The sequence below is a fragment of the Aptenodytes patagonicus genome, chromosome Z, assembly GCF_965638725.1.
Source record: "Aptenodytes patagonicus chromosome Z, bAptPat1.pri.cur, whole genome shotgun sequence".
NCBI classification, from domain to species: domain Eukaryota; kingdom Metazoa; phylum Chordata; class Aves; order Sphenisciformes; family Spheniscidae; genus Aptenodytes; species Aptenodytes patagonicus.
Window position 1 is genome coordinate 63,462,974 of NC_134982.1, and position 23,460 is coordinate 63,486,433.

The window sequence follows — 23,460 nt, forward strand, 5'->3', positions numbered from 1 at the left end:
TGTGTTAATTTCCATAAAAAGTAGACAGTGCCTCTCCTATGCTAACTGCTGATTTTTATAGGGATATTCACAGTTCCTCCCTGTAAGTTAGACTTCTAAACTCTGTCAATAATTCTTCATTAATAACCAAAAATCCTTACCACGACCACCACCGCCACCAAGCAGTGGTGGTTTCGTGTCCTCCCCTATCTCCAGAAATTCAGTGGCTAGACCACCTGGAGAAAGCATTTCAGTACAGGTTCTACCGCAAGCATCTCAGGTAGAAAGGAGGGAACAGGAACGAGGAAACTTGATGATAATGATTTTAAAATATGCTTACAACTTTGAGACAAAAAGACAGTAACACTCCCCAAAATTAACCTGGTCATGAAACATAGAATTGCACAGGACAGAGAAACTGCTAGAGGATTGTAGGAGAGACTAAAGAAAAATAATAGCACAAACAAATGCTCAACACTTAAACACACACCCACAAAACATGGCAGAAGGAAGAAAAGAGAATAAGTTCAGCTTAACTGTCATCAGAGACTGTTACTGCCTCAACAAGAGTTCAGCTAGAGACCATATTAATAAGATAAGCTAACTACCTAATTAATAGGCAAAAGTAAGAGAAAAAGAAGTGGAGGTATTATAAACACTTTTTTTTACTACTGTTTTTTCCTTAAGATCTTTTGAATCAGAGAAGCCTCCAGAGGTATGCAGATGGTTGCAGAGAGATGGTCCAATTACCTGGCAGCTGTTACAGAAAAATGACAGCAGGATTCAAGCAGTTCCACAGTTTTTGGAACATGGTGAGGACAACTTCCAGTCACAGAGATGGAACAAGCTAACAGAAGAGAGACAATTTTATATTTGAAATCATGAAAATCACAAGTTCTCCTACAGAAGCAGCAGCTAAGACCATCAGGGTGGAATGTCATTTGAATAAAAGCCCTCAGGACATGAGAGTCAGAAATTTCAGGAAAAGAAGAAATGAGTGCAGAGAAACAAGGATGATGGGGAACAAAGGCAAACATTAAGAAAATCAAGGGAATAGGTAACAGCAGGTTCCCTGGGAACATATTCTATGAGGAAAAGGAGTACAGGAGAGCTGGATGTTGTTAAGAAGAAGTGTATGTACAACTGTAAGTACAATTTTACAAATTCAGTTTCTTAATTTAATCACAAATTTAAGAACGATTAAAAAACATTATTTATAACCATAATTAAATTCAAATTGTAAAAGCATACTATCCTGGTGTGGTCAGGAGGAATATGGTTACAACAAAAGCTTCCTGAACTGACAATCAGAAGCTTCATGCAAATAAATGGTGACAACAAAGATACAGTGACAAAGAAACAGCATAAGCATTTTGAAATAAAATCAGAAAGACACATGCATGAGAGAAAACTAGAAAGAAACAGTAACAAAAAAGGTTGCACAAATAAACCATAGGTAAGACAACAGGATTTTTAAGAGATGAAAGGAGCTCTTTTCTCAATAAGAATGGAGAAAGAACCACTTAAGTTATGTTTAGACACATTACATGTAAAGTCTGCTAACTGCTAGCAAAAACCTTCCAAGATCTTGTGGAGAACAGGAGAGCAGCAAGAGGACTGTAAAGAAGAGCAAACCTACCTGGTCTTTCTAGGAAAAGGATATAAGCATATATAAATGACAATATTCACAGTGATCAAATGACTAAATAAACAACATATACAAAATCTTGGAGGATAAGATGATAAAAACAGCATAGATTTCCTAAGGATAAATCATGTCAAATACCCAATTCTTTGATGGAATAACTGGACCGATCGCTCAGAGAAAAGGATATGCTACAGCTTAATATTAGTACAACTTCTGGCACTACACCAATGATACATTGCTTTCAAGAAAAGAGCAATGTGGTCTAGCTTAAATCGACACAGGAGCTTGGTTCGGAAACTGCGGTCAGGATTCTGCAGTAATCTGTACCAGTCTGGTTCCAGTCATGTCTTCATTTTTTTATTTCAACAGCTCTGATGTATATTTGCCAAGTTGTTACTGGTATTTTAGTCAATACTTAGCACATTAATAAAAATAAAACACCCGTAATGAAGTTAAAGTAATGAAAATGATACCCTCATTTGGAATTATATAATTATATAACACTATACATTTTAGGATTTTTTTTCCTCCCCTTCCTTGCTTTTGTGTTCATCTCCCCTTGCACAGCACCCTACTTTGACCTGCATACCCAGACTTATGTTCCCTTCCAAAGGGGAAGTGTCACACCACTAAGTATTTAGTTTCTGCTTTCTCTGTATTTCATTTTCTTCTGTTTCACTAGTAATACTATTTTGTCTGTTTTCAGGCTAACATACAATAACCTGAGGTGAGCACCTCCTAAGAACTAAGTAAAAATTGAGACTTCAGGTCATGATCTATTATTTACTTTCCCCAGCCCCCCATTGTGTACTCCCTAACTAAATAAAAGTTAATTTCTCTGTAAATATTTAACAACCTTTTCTGCTTTCAAAAGTAAACTCAATCAGTACTTGTTGATTGCATGTCTGCAATGTTGAATTCACTTCTGCAATGTAAATTTGATATCAGAAAGACAGGGTTTTTTTTCCTTGTGTTTTCCTAGAACGAACATGCAAAGAAGGGAAATCCAAGTTCATCTGCGCAATATATGAAGGCAATGGCATAACAAAAAAAACCCCTGGCATTTTCAAAACCAACAGTTCAGAAAAAGAGACAGTGATTATTCTCAAATTATTGCATTTTCTGAAAATAATGGAAGCAAAAGAGGCAAGTCACATCCTTAAAAGGTAAACAGCGAAGATTTTTGAAAAAGCACCAGACAGTAATTAAGCTAAATACCTAACCAATCACCTGATACTTCTGTCTTCCCAGAGGTCTAGACTACATGACATATTTTGTAGCCCTTAAATAGAATATACCAGACTGATGCTACATAGGCAGCCTTCCCCCCCTCCTGCAGAGGGCAAAGGTTTCAGATCTGCTGAGGAAAGGTAACCTTCCCTGACGAAGCAGTAGTTTCTTTAACACGCAGATACAGAAAGGTAACAAAGGCAGTCTCCGTAGCCTGGACTAGAGCCGGCTTAAAATTTTGGTGAGAAAACAAGGAACAAAGTTTCACCATCTTGTTTCTTCAGCACAAACTAAGAGAAAAACATTCCAGGATGGACAACTCTCCCGTGAGAAGGTTTGCATTTAATTGCTAACTTAGTGTACAGTGCTTCCCTGCAACTGCTGCAATGCCAACCTTGTTACTGTCCTCAGCAGAGTGAAGGATGAAGGCAAAAAATACTTAAACTACAGAAAAGGAGGAAAAATGCTTTTGTGTCTCTGAAACATGCCTAAAAATTTAATTTCCATGAATACCAGGCCAATAAGCTACCAGTAAAGGAACATCTCTTTGCTGCTAATTTTTTGCTATTTTACCTTTCATTAAAAGAAAGTAATTCCTTCTAAATGCAGTTGAATATCATAAAACTCTTCGTATTTTAAAGCACTTTGGAACAATTATTTTGAAGGGAGCCCTTGACAGTTAAATGACTCAGTTAAATGAATGTTATAGAAGATACACAACGATTTTTAGTGAAATATTGAATTTAACCACAAATGAGGAAAACCAGGCATAAGCAACCTGGATGTGTTTCAGTAATAATGTCTTGCTTGAGAGTTCAATGAATTTTGTATGTTCTAACAATGAAGCTATTAGCTAGACAGATCAAGCTGAGATTTCTCATATTTTTTTCCTTCACTTTCATGTTTGGTTTTCACCTTTATTAAACATTTATCTTTCTTTTTTAAAATTTAGAAAACCAATGTTTTGTTGTTGGGGTTTTTTTATGCTTCCAGCTACTGACACCATCCCTGTGCTACATTTTATTGCAACCATGTAATGGTACAGACTGCATTCCTTAGCTTAAGTATTCCTGCTTGTTTTACTAATGATGCTCAGGAACTGAAAAAAAAAAAAAATCCCAAAACCCCAAAACAAATAAACAAAAAAACCACCAGAAAATCCAGTGTTCCCGGGGAGCCTGATATCGGAGTTTTGAATCCACAAAACTCCTGTTGAAGTTAATGGGAAGCTTTTGTGAGTGACATGAGCAGGACTGGGCCTACACAGTAAAGATTTATTTATCCTAGAACATTATCCACTTAACTCTGATATCTTTACATGATTTCTCATGGCCTTATTAAAAAACAGTTTTAAGTAACATTACAGTTTGCTTTTTAGAATTATTATTATTATTATTATTATTATTATTATTATTATTATTATTATTATTATTATTGTGCTTCAGCACAAGAACAAGGCACTGTTCTTCTGATGCTGAACCACCACTCATTAGAGGTTTTTATTTGCTGGAAGAAAAAGAAATGAATGGAAAACTATCCACTAGGAATGTATTTCCCTGTAGATTTAGAAAGGGAAAAGAAAAATCTCAACGCTGAAGAAATGAGGCTGAAAAACAGGGATCATACATACTCAGTTTCTCTGGTGAAATGAGGTGGAATGACTGTTTCACAGTAAAAAGGCCAGCTACATATATGAAGGCAATATTTATTGGGATCTACAGTCCATCTAAAGCTTTCAACTCCCTAGTCTAACACTAAAAACAGAAAAAAAAATATTGCTGGAGCAGTCAAAACTTGTTAGGAGTGGAAGACTCGGGTACAAAACAAATTGATGAAATAAGATCTTTGTTGGAGGATTAAACAAACAAGACAGCTGAAGCAGTATCAACTGCACAGTGAGGTCAGGGAACCAGTTTGCTTAACCCACTGGTTTTTAACCTCCTGATGTTTTCACTTCCTTAGCCGCAGATGTTATTCTGCATCTCCTCTGGGTGCCCAGAGCAGCCCCGATGCAGGCCTCCATGGAGGAGAGCGCAGGGCTCTGGGAGGGTGCTCCCCATTGCTTCAGGGAGCAGGCATGAAGGTGTGTGAGCCCATTCACAGTCCCCTGCTTGCTGCCTGCTCCCACAGCATCCCACATCGCCCACACTGACAGAAACAGCTTGTCCAAGAAAAAGGGGGAGAAAAAAAAGGAAGGAAGAAAAAAGGAGCCACTTGGCTTGATGCTAGGAGTATCTACCCTAAGAAATTAAAACTTTAAATACCGCTGGACTACTGACATCAGCAGCCATACCACTTAGAAACTACACAGACTTCACTTTCCTTGGGTGATAAATATTAGAGATAAGAGTATTTCATCTGAGCAAATAAGAAAATCCAGGAACTTCACATGCAAAGGATTAATTATTTTTCCTCATATTTGGGGACAGCTTCCATACTACCTTTCTTGACCCCTCCTCCTCCTCCTCCACCTCAGAGTGCTAGAATAAACGTAATAGTGCGTTTTGCTTTAAAAGTCAGCCACGGCTCAGTGAACAGGCTGACATGCTATTTCATGTGAGAAAAGAAGCTGTGATTTAATCTCATTTTCACTAGCTAGATTCCTAGCTAATGTATCTGGGGATAGTTAAGCCTGCATTCACTGTAAGACATCTGCATTATATACCATTTGTCCCTCTGTATTTCCACAGAACATAGGTGAAAAATTAGCTGGGTTTCTTGCACCTGCTGTGCAACAGTGGTAAATCTCTGTATACTCACAGATGTAGAAATATTCCCGGCCTGGCCTGAACTCAAATCCTAGCGAGAAAGGCGTGAAGAGCTGGAACTTTTCCGAGAACTTCAATGGTCCATTCGGGGAATGCGGCCGATTACACTCCCACCTCTTGAACCCTTTGGAGGTGTGATCGCAGGAGCTGTAGCCATCAAAGTTCACCATGTACAGAACATAGCGTTCGGTCTTATCTTCCGGCACCGAGTCTTCATAGTGAGGGCAGAACACATCCAGGTAGTCATTGATGCAGACATCGATGTGGTAGTCGCCCCGCTGGAATCTGAAATCACAGGAAGAGTTCAGACGTAAGCACAGTTAACTCAGGATGACCTTGTTGCAGGGTAACGTTCTCATAAAAGGGTCATCACTAATGGCACTTCATTTCACTCCAGCCATGCACATTCATTCTCAAAAATAACCCTTACAATTCACCAGAGCTATCAGAGACTGCTTATGCAGGACTATGATCATATGACCTTCTGGATAAAGGTTTTGCTCTCTTCTCTTACAAAATGAGTCTGTTGCTAACACACACCAAGTTATAGGCTCTTTCCCTATGATTTATTGAATAAACAAACAAACAAAGTGCCTGCTTTATTTGGTTGTGGTTTGGTTTTTTTTAATCGGAGAAAGAAGCAAGAAGCAAAGAAGCCAAAACTGTATCAGCCTCCTCAAATCAGTGTCTATATAAACATCTACATGTGCATGCAAATAAATAACCCAAACACATCGTCCTCTCTGAATCAGGCAGTAATCACCCATATGCTGAAAGCTGATTTGACTGCAAGTACTTATAGTTACTACAAGAGCACAAACAGGTCTACTCTTTTTTCATGATTAGCAGCAGTTTGTCAAGATGCAAAGTAAAGCCTGTATTGCTTTTTAAAGATATTTGAAGAGCAGTGCATCTCCTTTGCCAAAAGTACACAGTGGAGATGTTGCTCTGTTCAGATAAAAGGATTCTGGGATACGAATTATCAGCACTCAGCCTAATATGACAGTTCTGAATGAGCAGCAGCTGAGAAATGCAGCGCAAGGCACCAGCCCAGATACACTTTATTATTACTATTATTATTACTGAGGACTCTTTAGAGATCTGGGATTCTTGTTTTGTTGGGCGTGGGGAGGGTGTTCTTTTTTCTCCCCTCCACGTTTCACTTACATTACTTCTCTAAAGCCTTCCATAGTATCTGGAAGAAACTATGGGAACAAATTTACTGCCTCCATGGGAGCTTATACCATGATGTATTTAATGATTCCATAAACCAGGTCTGTACGTCTATCAAACTCCCTGGGGCAGCCAAAGAAACCAAGCACTGACCTACTCCACTTCAGGCTGACTGGGCTACTTGTAGCTTCTCTCTTTCACGGCTGCAGTTGTCAAGTGTACCACAGAGCAATAAAAAGGCCATGACAGATTTAACTGTAATACTTCTTTTTAGCTGAGGGGCATATTTTAAACACCTGATAGGCTTGAAATCTGCCATCTGGATCCTTCTATCTAATTTCAGAGAAAAAGCAATGATCTGTTGGCCCTCCACGGATAAATTCAGAGCAAACTGCACCTTTTCATATCCCTACAATAATTTAACTTCAATAAAATAGCTTTTTAAAGGGGAAAAACTGAACACGCATCAAAGCATGATATATCTATATAATTTCAGCCAATGCACAGCCTCATGGTTCCATTCTGTAACATGGGAAAGCCTCTCTGAACCACAGTTCTTCCAGGAGAATTTACATTTATCTAAATCATTAGTTAAAAATATATTTTTGTACTCCAGTGCTTTCAAAACCTGTCACCTGAACAGACACTGTCTTAACACATTTGCAAAAATCTATTGTTTTCAAATTGGTGTCTTTTCTCTGTATCAGTTAACAGTATGCCATTTCTTACAGGTAATGAAAAAGAGTCTCTTATAAGTTACAAATAGACACATTCTGGCAATGATATTTTTTTTTTAAATTACAGTTTTAGTAAGTAAAAATAAATATGTATTTATATATATATGTGTGTGTGTTTGTGTGTGCATGCTTTTTTTTAACCATGCAGGTGACAGCCAATGCAGTTTTCTCAAGGGATTCTCAAGACTACCTCTGGTATCAGCCTGTGCCTTCCCCAATAATGCCCAATTACGGTTTTGTGACAGAAACTGTATGCTTTGAGAACTACACTTATGTAACTGTAGACATTCAGGATCAGAGTGGCCTCCTTAACAATAGACTTTTACAACACAAATAACCTTATGTGAACTGCTTCTCCACATTCTCTTTAAGTCAATGGAGAGAAACAGGAACTTCTCGGGTCCAACTTATGTGGCCTGTTTAGGCCCAAGGTACACTGGGATCAGGCAGACCACACTCCAGAAGCAGCTATTCCTCTCCTTTAACCAAAAGGAGAGTCTAGACAGACATTTCCCAGAGTTTGTACTGTACATAGCTGAATTTGAAAGGAAGAATCCAACCGCACAGTCTATGATAATGGAGATGATAAATACAAAGAGACAGACAACTAAATTTGTGATCACACCTTAAATCCGTGTTAGCAATGAAATCAAACTCGTAATCTGCACCAGTGAGCTGTTCTACCCAATACTGCATACCAAGAGCTCATCTGACTCCCTTTTGGCAAAGTCTCCTACTGTATTCTTGTTAAACAAACAAAACCCCAACACAACCACCCTCTTTGATCATTGGTATTTTAGTAGATTCATTCTTATTTCTGCTTCCCTAAGTGCTGAAGCAGTTGAGTGTCTTCATTCGCCCCAGCACACCCTTGCCAGTCAAACGTGTAAAGTAAGAAGCAAGCCCTGACTGCAAAGCAGGTCTGAGGGTGAAGCACACAACCAAGCCCTTTTTATCCCAGTGTCCTTCCCTCCCTGCTCCCCTGCTCTCTCAGTATTTTCATTCCACAGTCATTCGCCGTAGCCAGAAAGTGTTTACATTTACGTGTCTAAAAAAGGAAGAAGATGGTGCATATTTTAAGTGATCTAAACTGGCCTTTAGCCGATATTGCTGGCATAGCAGTGAACCTGCTCCAGGGAAAACATGTACCAAGGTATTTTAACAAGTAGCTCTGAGTGAAGTCTCTTCACTCCATATAGTAACAGCAATACTGAAAGAGGTTATTAGCCAACTAAGAAGCAGAAAGCAGGTATTTCTTTCCCCTCTTGTAATATCTTAAAGAAGTCAGTAATCAAAACCTCAGCATGTGTACTGAGGAGATGTAGAACTAATTTCATTTTTCTGAAAGAGGCTGCAACATCTCCAGTGTGCCTCTTGGAGTGAGCTGAGACCATTCTCTCTTCTCCAGCTACAAGGCAGTGTGTTGTATTTACCTTCTTGAAGAGGAAACACAAAGGCCTCTAACCTGAACAGAAAGGCGAGGCATTGCCATGAGTAACTCTCAAAAAAATTCATCAGCTCAGACTCCTCAAAGCTACTAAAGGAAACACTTCAGAAACACATTTCCAAGAATTTTAAACTCCATCTGAGAGGAAAACACTTAACATTTACAGGCTGAAAACCTCTTATTGGTAGTGTAATGTCAGGTATTAGAGTGAAACAAAAGTTCCACTTCAAATGAAAGCATTTGTCAAAGTTTAGCCACCTACATATTGTGAGGAGCACAACATGTAAAGGGAAGGTGGAATCCATTAACAGATATATTTGTAGAGATGACAGGAATAGCAGATCTCCTGTTGACTGTATTTAAGGTTTAGTAAGTTTGTCCCTTTTTCCAGTCCCGTTCAGAATAGAAAGCTTGCTTTCCTACACTCTCTGGTAATGCTACTAATGTACTTTTCCTTTTCTCAGTTAGGTCTTCATCCTGTTCTGATGGATCCTCATCTGGGCTCCCATATGCCCTTCTGGAACCCCACAGTAATCAGGATCTTTATATAAATCCCACTACGAGGAAGAAACCAGTCCTATCTAGATTTTGCATAACAGAACATTGTGTTGTGGTAGAAATCACCTTCTGGCATTGGTAGAAATGGCTTCTCCAAAACTCTGAGAGGATCTACAAACCTTCTTGCAAATAATCTCATTTGTCTCCGTGTTCTCTGGCTTACACACAGCAAACCACAGCTATTCTTCAAACATAATTAACCTTTGTTTTGTGTCAGGTGGCATTCAGTGTCTTGGAAACCTGCATACTACAAAGCTAGCTATTAGGCGGTAAGGCTATAAAAGCCATTTTGAAGACAGAGATAGATAGTTAAGTAGCTTCTAAACCTAAACATTTCCATAACCAACAAACATCAGCTTGCCACACAAAACTTGCATACTGCTTCCAGCAAAAACAGTCATATGAATGCTTCTGTGCTCAAGTGCCACTGATGAAATGTCCACGTATTCAGGATGTAGAGAAAGAACTTCATGGTAATTTTAGCCACAGAAACACAAGACTAGCAAAACATTTTCAAAGTAATTAATGCCTTCTGTATTCTGTTTATCCATTAACACAAATGAAAGTACACAGTCTGTGTGAATGCTTCTCTTCATAACTTTAAGTTCTGAAGCATATGTGGCTTGTCTTGAATTTAATAACTTTGCTGGTCACTGAAACAAGTGATGATTTATTTAAACAGATACTTAGAAAGCAACAACAGTTTTGTTTTTTGTTTCTTTCTTACTTTCTTTCTTCAAATAAACACTATAAAAATCCAGTTTAAGAACAGCACAAATAACACTAATTGCCCATTATCATTTAGATAGATAAAAAATTGCAGTAGCTTCTGCTTGTTGCTTCCCATACAAATCTTATTAGTTATATTCTATCACCCTTCCTGTAAAATCGACACACCAGCTGCTCTACTTCAAGATAAGTGTACTGGAAAATTTTCCTTTTAGTATGTCAACCTTTCTTTATTTGGAATCTGTTCTGTCAAATGCATGCGGCAGGGCTTCATTGTGAACCAGAAAAGAATTCAAATAACTGCTCTAACAATGAATTATGAAATTCTGGTCTTCAGCCTGGCATCAGAAGGGATCAGATGCAAATGGCCCCAATTCTGCTGCCTGGAGGCTGCACAGCCTATAACACCAATGCGCAGAGGACACTGCCACTGCTGAATGCCTTATACCAGTTACCTTGCTCTCAAATGATAATCTGAATTGCAAAGCAACATCAACAAAATTCACTGAATTGATTTATTCTTGGGGTAAATACAAACCATAATTACCTACAGTTCTTCAAAAACAGCACGGCAAAAAGTTACTTGTTGTTTCCTAAGGAAAAAAGGCTTCTGTGAGCAGCACATGTGCATACCCCCTGTAACTGCTGGTCACTCAGCTCCTCCTTTTTACTTTCACAGCCACTAAGCCAGTTTTAACTAAATTTAATGAAGACAGAGAGTTCTCAGAGAGAAGTCCATTCCTACAAGTATCATGAAAAAAGCAGCCAGGTAAGAAGATCCCATAAGTATCCCAACAAAGGCTGAACCACCAGTAGATTAAATGCTATTAGACAATAGAAACATCTCTTACAAATGCTCTAGACACAGGAAAAGCTTCAACTGGAAAAATACAGAAATGGTTTGAAAATTAAGTTTATTTCTGTTAGCTAGTTATGAAACTATTTGCTTAAATTATGAATAGCAGAGAGATGAGTATAAAGTAGGTATTTGTGTATGCAATAATACACAAAACCCAAACATTTTCTGGAAAACGTTAACATCCTTGAAAAGGACAACATTTTAATTGCTCTTAGGATGTGATGATGTCAGTTATTTACTATTCCACACTACTGAGCTTGCTCACAGCTTTTGCCTCTGTTTAGGTGGCAAGTGTATGCATTAGACCATCCCAAGCTCTACTCACATGCTGTGACTGGAACACAGCAGGGTGACTTGTGCCTCGTTATTCTTTTAGACAGTCCAAGCCCCCTCATTTCAACTAACTTAAAGCTGTTATGTGTGATGGGGGAAATCTTGTGGTTGTTAATTATCTGAGGGATTGTGGGATTAAGTGTACCATTTTACTGCAGATAATTTTAAAGATGCTATTTCTGTGCTATGCAAAAATAACCTCTTTAATGCTTTTCTGCTCTTTTTACTGGCTTTGTCACAACATTTAATAAACTCTGTTCCCATAGCTATGCTGACATCAACAATGATTCTGATGCACAAACAATGAAGTAATCAAAGAGCTATTTTAATTTTAGCTCCATTCAAACCAAAAGAAAATTCAACATTTTCCAGATGCTAAGAGAAGTGGGTTTGCTAACGGTAGCAAGCCAGTGACATTTTAGATCTCTAGCAGGATATTACTACCCTGAGCAAGCAAAGAAAAAACCCCTGTAATATAAAGGCACTGTCTATGACCTTTTAGTCCTTAGGTTACAGTTTTACAAGTTAAGACAAGTTCAAAACACCATGAGAAAACACTATGTAGGGAGCAAAATACTGAGTGACAAAAGAGAAACAACTAATCAAGGCTGTTGTTCAAAAAAACAGTATTCAAAAATTATGCCTAGAAAAGACTGCAAGTTAAGTACACAATGCAGAAAGAAACTTATTCTCTTGTCATTAAGTCCTCTATTCAATTACCATTTATTGGAGTAATTAAACACTGGGAAAGGATGCCAGGCTAATTGTTAGATTATGATAATTACACAGCTTTGCTGTGTTACAGCTGATCAAAATAAGATGTGGTCACACGCACTCAGCTAAAGCTTCTCTGCAATCATCGGGCTTCCATGGGAAACTTATTACTATAATAAGGCCACTTATTACCAGTTCATTATCAATCAGGCAGAGAAACTTATTATTTGTAACCTTCGTTTTACTCTCCCACCCACTCCGCCGGAACAAGCCTCCCAAAAGGTTGTGCCCAGGTTTCTGCCTTCGGCTGGCTCCCTTCCATCACAATTACACAGCTGAGCAGAATCAGGCTCCTGCACTTGAAAGAGTTCATCAGACTTCAAATCACTGTTTCAAAACCGGCTGCAAGAGCCTATCACGTTTCTTGAAAGAGCTGAGTGATCTCCCTATGTTTCACTTCACATGCATCTGTTGGAGATCTAACTTCCCCTTTTGTTCCTGCTACATCCCTCTCATCTGGGAGATTTTTCACACTACTTGGATGGGTCCGAAAGCAAAAACCCCAGACAAATGAAAATCGGAAACAACTGAGCTGCGTTGAGCTGGACTTCATGAGAAAAAGCATCAGTTTTACGTGACTTGTCTCCCTGGTGAATCTTATGCCTTTACCCTTTTTCTTACCAGCCAATGGTACGAGAGAGATTGTGCCTTCCTATTTGGAGGGCTGGGGGTTTTTTCTTATTACGTCACAGGATTCTGATCAGTTACCATTGTATCTGGTACTTCATACTGCCTATTTAAATGAGACTAACAAGTGATCTACTACAAGGACTAGGACATGGCAAGAAACATGAAACAAATCAGTTTGAGCTAGCATTTAGGTTTTTAAAGAAAAGAATTCATTAAGCACTCAGTAGCTCTGAGAAGTCAAAGAATGTTTGGCCAGAACAGAAGAAATTCACCAAAAAATACCAAACTCATGATAATTACTTTTATTCTGTGCTGATATAAAAACTAGACCTTTTAAAATGTCAGAAGCACCTATCCTTGCATAGGCAATTGATCTGGAAACAGTTCTTAGGTAGGACAGGCCAAGGTTTACAACACTGGTAAAGTAACTGCTCAAGCTTTACTTTCTGGAACTTCATTTTTCCCATGCTATCGAAGCTTACAGCTATCCTGCAGGTGATCACTTAAAACTTTTTAATTCTCTTAACTTCCAGATCCAAGAAACCTCCTCAGAACCAGTCTGGTAAAAGTCTTTAACTTTCTGGGCAAAAAAAAAAAAATTCTCCACTTTTTTTTTTTAATAAAACCTGATTGTTGAATACTTCCTAATGTGCCTTGACTGAAACACATCCTTTGCAAAACAAAGAAAGCCTACATCCAGAAGGAGGAGGCTTCTATTGGCAGAATCATGGCAAAAAAGACTGCAAAACACAGGAGGAAAGGAGTAGGTTTGAATGGGAAAGGGATATATCCTATTTAAAATGTAAGAGTTCTTTGAATGACATATGTTGTGTTAATTCCATTACGTGAGAGACCTGAAATACCTTTTTTTCTGATTCTGTTGCTGAACAAAAATTTTAGTTGCATCATAACAGTTAACAATGACAGTGAAATTAAAGTATAGACACATCTTTTATTTATTTTTATGCTTTAAAAGCTCTTTAAGGAATAAACTCTGCAAAAATGTGTTTACTCCACTTACTGTTAATAATTTCCCCCTTACACTCATAACTGTGTTTATTTGTACAGCTGGTCCTGTATTGACTTTTCATAGCTGGCACTGCAGAAAGATATATGTTCAATGATAATGCAAACATTAAAAAATAGAAACTAATTGCTCTTGCCTGAGTAGATATGAGGGAGGGAAGGAGTAAACAAATCAACATTTATTTCCCACCTATAAATCTGAGTACTCCAGAGATTCTCAAGTACTGCAACACCCTCACCCACTTAACTTCCCATCATTCTGCACCTCTTAATTGATGAGCTGGACATTTTTCATTCTGTTTATTAAAACTGTTTCCTCAGACTCTGCATTTGTAAAATTTGTTCAAAGCTGGCACACGACTTTCACCTGATCTCCGAGAATTTATCTTTTGCTGCAACTTCTGAAGCGAAGCACTTGTTGCACCTTGGGGGCTTCAGTGACACAGTCATGCAGTGGATGATAAGGGTGAGAAAGGGGTACAACATGTCAGAGCGCTGCTCCCGAAGAGGTCAGGCTCTCATTCTCAGCTGTCCCAGGTCTCATAACTTTAATCCCCATGACTACAGACTCTACCTGGCTATTGATTTTCCATTGCTGTGGGCATTTAACTTGCAGAGATGGATGACGAGAGGAGGGAGGGGAAGGTAAAGGAAGAGTTACTATTCTGTCAAAGGCATCACTTAGACTTAGAGGACAAACTTCAGTGGTGAAGACCCTAGTAACAGAATCTGAAAGGTACCACACCCAACCAGATACTAAAGGCAGCCCGAGATTTGTGTTTGGAGCCTCTATCAATACTGTGAATCCAAAATGTCTGGGCTGAAGCCAGTCTCTTTGTTAAGTTGATTTATGGACACAAGCTCATTACTTGTGTTCACATTAGTACTACTCTGCAGTCCACCAGCAACATTTATCCCACTTTATCTGAGGTGGAATGAGGCGAGCTGGTAATTACTACGTTTTTAAACGTGGTCATCAATACCATCCACGCATGACTCTCCATTTGTCTACTTTAGACACTAACACCACACAAGATGTCAACTTCATCTTTTATTCTGTGCTTTTACTTGAAAATACAAAACCTACCACAGCTACCTCTGGCCTATACCACAAAAACTGCAGTTTGCTGATTCATTAGCATATCTACCTTTCTTAAAAAAAAGCAAGAAAGTTTTACCTGATCTCTGCTGTACTAACACACACTTTACTATCAGACACATTTGGGAGAAAATAACCTATTCAGAGTTTAAATTCTTAAAACACAAACCAAAATAATAATGAAAAAAGCCCACAGGTGGGAGTACTACTAAAGAGTCTGAAGCAGACTCTAACAACATATGTTGACCATGCGCCTAACCCAGAAGACACAGTCTATCAGCCTTGATAGAATGTGATTCTGTGACTGGTATTTGCTAACCCTGCCTGAGGCATGCGCTGACATCTGTTAATGTATATGGAGAACAATGCCCTATCTGCAGAAAGGTCTTGCTTCTCACACTCACAAAACGAAAGAAAAGAACACTTGCCCAACAAGCATGTTGAACTGCACACTGAATAATAGAGATAAACTGCAGTCTGTTTCCACAAGGAAGTGTACATAATGCAAGTCAGCTTTGCAAATTTATTTTCCCACCAATTTATTAAAAGCAGAGTGATGGCTCACTTGCATAAACTGAAATCTCCATCTCTTCCACATTCCTAGGGAAAAAATGCTGCATCAATTTGCACCAGGAAATATATGGGCTGTATTTGAGAAGAAACATACATTTTGATAAAAGTGCCTATCATCTGTTGCATATACACCTACACTTGCTGTTGCATTAGAAATGCTCTTCTCTGACATTAAGCTATAGCTGGTTGTTATTAATCTCCCAATCTGTCAACAAACTTAATTTAAAATATTTTGTGATCAAATTAGAATTTGGAGACTCAGACACCCTAATAACTTGTAACTGGTAAAATCTATCCCTTAATTTCCCAATATGTAAGTGTATAAAACAAAACTAATCCTCAAGATGTTTCACAGTATTTTTATGTTTAATAAACTGTGTATGTTTTAATAAGCTATGGTTATAGTCCGCATCCTCCAGCTAAAAGGAATGAATCCAGATGTAATATAAAATAGCCTGACCAAAATGGAGAGAAAAAAAACCCAATCGCAGACCCACACAGACCCAGAAACATAACAAGAAATTCCAGTATCAAACCACGACTTGCTATTAACATGAATAACCTATATATTCAAATACATTCTCTATTTGAACTTGTTCACGTAAAAACAAAGTTAGAATAGCTAACAAGTGCAAAAATATATTTGCACACAATTTGCTATCAGGAAAGCAGGCTTCAATCACTGAATTTATTTCTTGCTACACAATTGCCTTGTGTTTATTTAAGAGACACAGAAGAAAAATATTTCCCTTCCTGACATGGAAATGGCATTTTAGAGAAAGTTCTATGGAGAAATCTAATAATTTAACGTTGTTCCTGTTACCCTTCCATATTAGTCTCTCTTTTATGCTAGGCAAACTAGCAAAAGAAGAACAACCAGAGTTTTAGATTACAGACTGCAGCAGCACCAAGTAGCACAGCTATTATTGTTAGAACTTTCTTCTTTTCATTCCTGTAATTTCCTCTACAGACTTATAGCACATAGACTATAAAATTTTCCATCAGGTTTAATCTTGATACACATGGTCTCTGAACAATAAGACTTAAAATGTTTTTTCACCGAGAAAAATTTATCTTAAGCTTTGTATATCATATGAACAAGATAGGTCCTGATCCAAATCAGTTTCTCTGTTTACAAATATGATCTGAAAATCTTTGCACTATAAACTGCCAATTAATCTCTAAAACACCTAAGACATTACAAAGATTACAATCTGATGGGCAACATTTTTTTTTAACTGAATGAGATCGACAAATAGTGGAATTCAATGCAGCTTTTATATTATTCCCACCCCACCCCTTTTCAAATTATGAAGCTCCCATAATGTGGTTCCTATTAAGGGGTTTTGGAATTCTTCAAGAGTGACAGAAACGGTTTTTCAATACGTATAAATAAAGCTTAAATTGATAAAAGGTGCAAAACCTGCTCATTTACTTTTATATGCATGTGTAAAATATTAATCTAGGAGAAAAATAGGGAGGAAAAAAATGCATTGCTCTCAGATCAATCAGAAATTTCAGAGAGGTAAAACTGAAGCTATTCTCTTAATTTCCCTATTGCATTTTTCCTAAAAGTGTTTCCAAATTAATCTTAAACGAATTCTAATCTTCAACCTGTAGTGAAATTGCTTCATTCACAACTGAACGATGATCTTGTCTGCATAAAACATAGTAACTATTTTTAAAAGTATAGACACTAAGGTTTAAGGTAAGAAGCAGAGAATATCACAGACAAATTAAACCAAAAGGTTTCTTCCCCTGCCCTCCCTTCTTCTTCCTACTTATTATAAAGACACCAGAAGGCAGGTGTGAGGAAGGAACTGCACAGCTCTGGCAAGAACCATTATTGTCTATTGGGAAGCCTTTGCATCGTTCCTTAGATGTTAAAATGAATTATTGAGCATACTAACTATTTCTTCCTTTCATTCCACTCTTAAGTACCAGTTTAGCTACACTTTTAGAACACTACAAAGTGTTCGTAGTTTAAGCACATAGTTGCGGCATAAACACATAATCTGAGGCTGAAGAGACAGCACATACTATTTAGACCAATTGTGTGGGCAAAATCCCAGTTACAGAGCATCAATGTGAAAAGCAATGAGAGCAGTCATCTTGTGTCAGAGCAAATTCCCACCAAGGCCAGCAAAATACTCCCAACACTGGCCAACAGAAGATGTCTTGAGTAAACTAAATACATACATTGTCATACCTCCCCAGCATAGTCTCACAACGGCCACCAATTTTTTGCATAGCCAATGGTTCGGGCTCTTTGTGCTTAACAGAGAAAGATGGATTTTTCTTCATCAGTTGGTCTGATCATTTTTTGAACCCCTGGAAACTTTTGGAATTTGGTGCACTACAGTCTGTGGACACTGAGTTGTACAGCTTGGTTGCCAAATGGAAAAGTACCTGCTCCTCTGCATTGCTGAGCCTGACACCTGACAATTTCTACCAGAGGTACAATTTGTACCATGAATTTCATAGCTAAGAAAGTAATTTATAATCTGTGATGCTGCATTGTTTAGAAGAGTGACAAGAAATGACACAGCTGATTACAAGTGTCTAACCAAATGCAGTAGTCGTCAAATGTTTATCAATTGAACATTTTCACTTTCACTACCTGTAACAGTCAGAGGCAAGAGTGCACCTCGTCAACCCCTCAGAGACAAGATTCTTTTCTGGAGACAAATTTACTCGTTGGAGAAAAAGTAAATCTTGATTTCCGTTATTCTAGTTCATAATTTTAATCAAAATAAACACTTATGTAAAAGAATATATCAAAATACCTGTTTAAATGCATCTCACCAACTCTCCAAGGAGGCTGCCACATAAAAAAGCCTAGACAAATAAAGGCTGCCTAGTTTTCTACTGTCTGCAATACAAGTTTAGCTAAGGATTGACTGAAACAGAATACAGACCTCAAGATTTGTCCTTTCATTTTGTACATTCTGACTCATAACAAAAATAATACAGCTGAAAAGTCTTTTATTGCTCTTCAAAGATATCTTAGAGTTTTATATTGCCCAGCTTGTCTTGTGCTTTTAGGGATGCACACTTCATAATCAGATGGTCATTTCTTTAGGAACACACTTCTACTGCTCAAGCTTACTCTCTAAGATTGCTGAGAGGTTATCTATGCCCAAAGATGTGTTGCAAGAATTTTTACAGTGAAGCAAAAGTAATCAAACTTGGTTTACACCTGCTTTTTTCTACCACATGGCAAGAAACATCTGTAGAGACCTCCACTTCCTTCCCTCAAATGAAAAATCTTCTCCTAAATTATGCCTTCCAAGCTCCCAGGAGCAAAAGGCAATTTAAGGTTTTAGTGTTCACCAAACTTGCAGACAACAAGCTGAACAGCTTGAGGTCATTTGCTTTGTTTCCCTAACTCTTCCCTTCATCAATGAAGTGGGAAAAAAAATCTTAATTATTTCGTACATTAAATATGTCAAATGAAATACAAATCATGGTTTTAAATATATTATCAATAAGTTTTGATTTAAGACACTAACTTCAGTATAGTGATGTATTTCTCTAATTTAGCTTTTACATCAAAGAAACAAAGCAGCCTGAACCTTCCAAATCCTTTTAAAAAGGTTAACAATTCCTTGGATTACAGAAAGAAATAAGTCGTCAGAAAATTACTGCCTTTGGCTAAGCTATTAGACTGTTTTTGCTGAGTTGCCGAATCAAGCTGTTTAACTGTTTTTTTCCATTTCATCAGTTATTTTGCCTTTGTTTATGAAGTAGTTCTGTTAATGATCAAGCATCTTCAGCTTTTTAGTGCATCTCCCCCCTTACACCTTGGCGTGTTTTAACTCAGGCATTTAAATGCACTTAAATATACGTTAAGAGATCTTTTGTTAGATTACAGAATGGTCTGAGTAACAGTGCATGAATATTTATTCTTTATTTAAATCATAGCTATGACTGATGTAAAAAATACATCCTGACACAGTAGCTCCAAAGTTCTCAAAAGGTTACAGATACGTAACTATTAAGGTCCTCTGTTCTAATAAGCAGCTCTGTTCAAGACAGCAATTAAGCTGATGCTTTAGAATTAACCACATACTAAGCTGAAGGATTTAGGTAAATGGTAAAATGCTTTCCTGAATTGAGGCCTAACTATGCAGAAAGCATTCAACAAAGGAGTGTATCTGCATGGACTACGTAGTGGTGTAAAATTGTTCATTATTATGCTGATGTCAGAGGAAAACTACCTCAGCCAAAGAAAAATGTGTGAACACAGCATTTTATGATATGAAACATGATAACGAATAACTTCATACCGAGAATCATTCATTACCAATATTATTACAGTAATTACTCTTGTGACTTTCATTTAATTATTCTATGTCCGGGAAACTGAACTACAGATATCTTAGTGGTCAATACTTGACTCTTAATCCACAGAGGGAAAGGGTTAAAATGCTTTTACTTTAATGAGCAGGCACCTTTTATCGCACAAAAGAAAAAATTCTTACAAGGATTAACATTTTGAATATGGTTCTTTGGTCCATTAGAAGGTCATGACATCACCACCACTATCCCCATGCTAAGCAAGATAAAAAACGACCTGAGACTTTTATCAATATTCTACCATTGATCTTACCAGTAATCTGAACGTAGGTGGTAGCACATAATTCCTATGTGTTCAAACATTAAAGCTTAATTCACTTCACCCGCGTAATTTTCTCGCTTTTATGTGCTGAGATGATGCTCTTGATTAAATACCCAGACAGCAAGAGTCTAAATCAGCTCCACTGGTTAGTATCAGTTATGTATGTCTGTGTTGCATAGAAACACACAGTCTGTTCAAATGTCTGTGCTCGTAACACATGGGGTATGGAATATCTACTCTCGTTAATGCATTACAAATGACTAAACTTGCATTAAGGCTAATTGAAACCTGTTCTTCCTTTCAAAATCAATTATTTTAAACTTCTCAACCTGAAACACAGAGATCATTTTCCAGTGCAGCACAATAGAGAAGATGACTTCTTAATATGTTGGGGTTGATTGGCTAAACATTGTTTCACTCATTTCTATACCCTTAAAATTAGATTTTTTGTCTGCTGAACATTGTTATTTAAATTTTTCAAAGTAGATAAAACTCCATAATCTCCATACTGCTGTCTAACACTACAAAAAACATCTCCTGTTCCCAAAATTTTGTTCAGTTGCAGTGGTAGCAAGATCACAGAACTAAAAAGCAGGCACTTAGCAAGCTGAGTTCTTGCATCAACAAATACAGAAAAAAAAATCATCTTGACATGAATAATTACTTTTTTAGAATGGATTAAATTTGGTGTAAAACTCCCAGACTGTCCCAAGAAACAATTCTGATATTCAATAATAACTGAAGGAATCCATATTATGAAAAAAGTCTTAAAAATTTTTCAACATTCCATATTAATTTTTATGCTAGAGAAATATTATAAAATCTACATTAATAGTACCAACAAGCTTCAGAGAGTCATGGCAGGTGTTGAGGGGGAATTACCAGTTCAGTCACCTTCTGTGCTCTACTTCTTCTTTTGCCTATGTCAGCTATAAGCTAAACATGCCTTTTATATTTTAAATACATTGGGCTTGTTTATTTTTTTTAACAATAGTAAACCATACACTATAAAAAAGAGACTAGAAGCTGAAGGAAGAAAAGCATTATTGAGTCATTAAGGGTTTTTAAGAATACAGCAGAGAAAGGGGACGATTAAGTTAATGTGACAGCTTGCACTTTACTTCAGTTATATACTATACGTAGACAAAAATGTCCATCCCACAAGAGCTACTGGATCAAGTTTCACCTTCTGTTGCAGTAGAGCAAACGGAGCAACTCCCTTGTTTCAGCATGTAAATACATGGGATAAATAGGACAAAATCAGGCTTACTAACGATAATATTCAGTTCATTTAGATATCAAGTAGACCACTTGGGTAGACAAACTCCAGCTAAGCAGAACAGCATCGGCTGTGTGCAAAAATAATAGGGGAAAACCAGAATTAATGACTGAAGCAGGCTCCTGGCAGAAGGAGCACGTTGCCATTTATAAACACAAAGGTTCACCACGACACGCCCAAGTCGTATATTCAATTACATAGCTGACTGTTTAAATATATGTGTTTAGTCTATGTATGAAAATAAATGTTACTGATGAAAATACAGAATTATGTACACACTCACAAACACACACAGGACATCAAAATAATGTCTACAGTTTTTTACTACACACTAGAAACTTAAACTCTGTATTTATTGTCTAGGCTAGTAAGCTTTCTCTTTTGAAGGACAGCTAATGCCTTCCGGTATCAGTGTAATATAAATAAGCATGCACACAACCAAGCACTTCAATAGAAGAAAAAAGGGTCTTAATGACAACAGGTGGAGCAAAACAGGTATTACTCAAATACTTGTTGATAGGATTCAAGAGTGTGCTCAAGGCCATCTGATGCTTAGGGCCACAGGAGAAATCAACAGAGACCTAACCTAGCTAATTGTCTCCCTTGATTGTGATGGTTCTGATTAGAAGAATAATCAGCTCTCAGCAGCCCTTAGGCAAAAATGCCAACCGAGGGCTTTTTTTTGTTGTTTGTTTGATGATGATGCACTGCAGAATGAATGCCAGATCACATCATTAAACCACTCTTCCAAATATTAAAGGGGTTCCTATATGAACAAAGCCAGTAATTCCCTTCATAATTAGCTTGAACATTCTCCTTGTGTCATTTTGAGATTGCATTCATATAGACTAAAAAAATGCTGATCTCCAGTTTTTCTTGGATATGGAGAACCAGTCACACTTTGTGACTGAAAAACAAGACCTGTGAAATTCCAGCAGTCCCTGGATCAGCAAAAGGTTATCTAATGTTAAATTAAATTATTAAGAGCTGGCTGCATATGACACAAATTAATTTGAATTGTTTTTTAGTGGTGTTTTGACTGATCTTATCTGAATATGTCTATCCACAATAAAACATCCATTTTCCCTTTTGTGACTACATCATCTCTCCCAGTTTTTTCAGTACACATTTACATTTCCAGTCACCAGGAAAACTTCAAGCCAGACATATTCAAAACAGATTTCATACTACTTTTTCTCGGTACTGCTCTCTCTTCTGTAGTCTGAGACTTTTGGTTTCTGACTACAAAAATTTCAAGCTTTCATTAGTTGCTTGCTGCTGTAAAAAATGTTAGTATTCATTTGAATGCAGAGTAATATGTATTGACAATTACATTCCCAGGCTAGTAATTTTAAGAAGCACATCCTGCCACCGTTTTTGCACCATGGTGGATTAGGTGATTTAGTAACTTCCAAAATTGTTAAGCATATCACACACAAAAGGCTTAAAAGAAAAGGAACAAAGGACCTCAAAACAGTTTTTCATAATTATCTAGCTATCATACACATAGAAGGAAAGGCTTAAGAGCAGCTTTCAGTGCTTAAGTTATGCAAGGAGGTCTAGGCATGCTTCCACACAGCTGACTGAAAAAGCAGACCAAAAGCATGTCTTCAAAAGTATTATCTGCAATGTGATACCAGCCATTTCATAAGGGAATGAGAAGTCTGAAACAACTGATCTTTCACATCCTCCCTTTAAGAATGTCCACATTAATAAAATTAAATACCTCACCGACAACAAGGTATAAATGTCTGAATAGCAAAAAAAATTAAAATCAACAGTCACTAAGTACACTTGACACCTGAAGGTAATTACATGTATGGGAATCCTGACAGGAGCGATTTCTCCTGTGTCTATTTTGAGCTATTTGTCTTCCAGAAAGTTCACCAGAAGAATGTGTCAAACTGTCTATTAAAGGGACAACGAAAATATGCAATAAACACATCCATATTTTAGCCTCTGACCCTTGAAAGCTGGCACATTTTTTACATTCTTCT

The 23,460-nt window shown here is 37.4% G+C and overlaps 1 protein-coding gene across 1 annotated transcript in view; it reads right to left on the reverse strand.

The window, feature by feature from the left end:
- Positions 1–23,460, reverse strand: part of EFNA5 (ephrin A5) — a 215,710-nt gene that overhangs the window by 36,074 nt on the left and 156,176 nt on the right. The window contains exon 2 of the mRNA XM_076362284.1: positions 5,618–5,910. Coding sequence (XP_076218399.1) covers positions 5,618–5,910 — 293 coding nt within the window. The remainder of the gene's footprint in view (positions 1–5,617; positions 5,911–23,460) is intronic.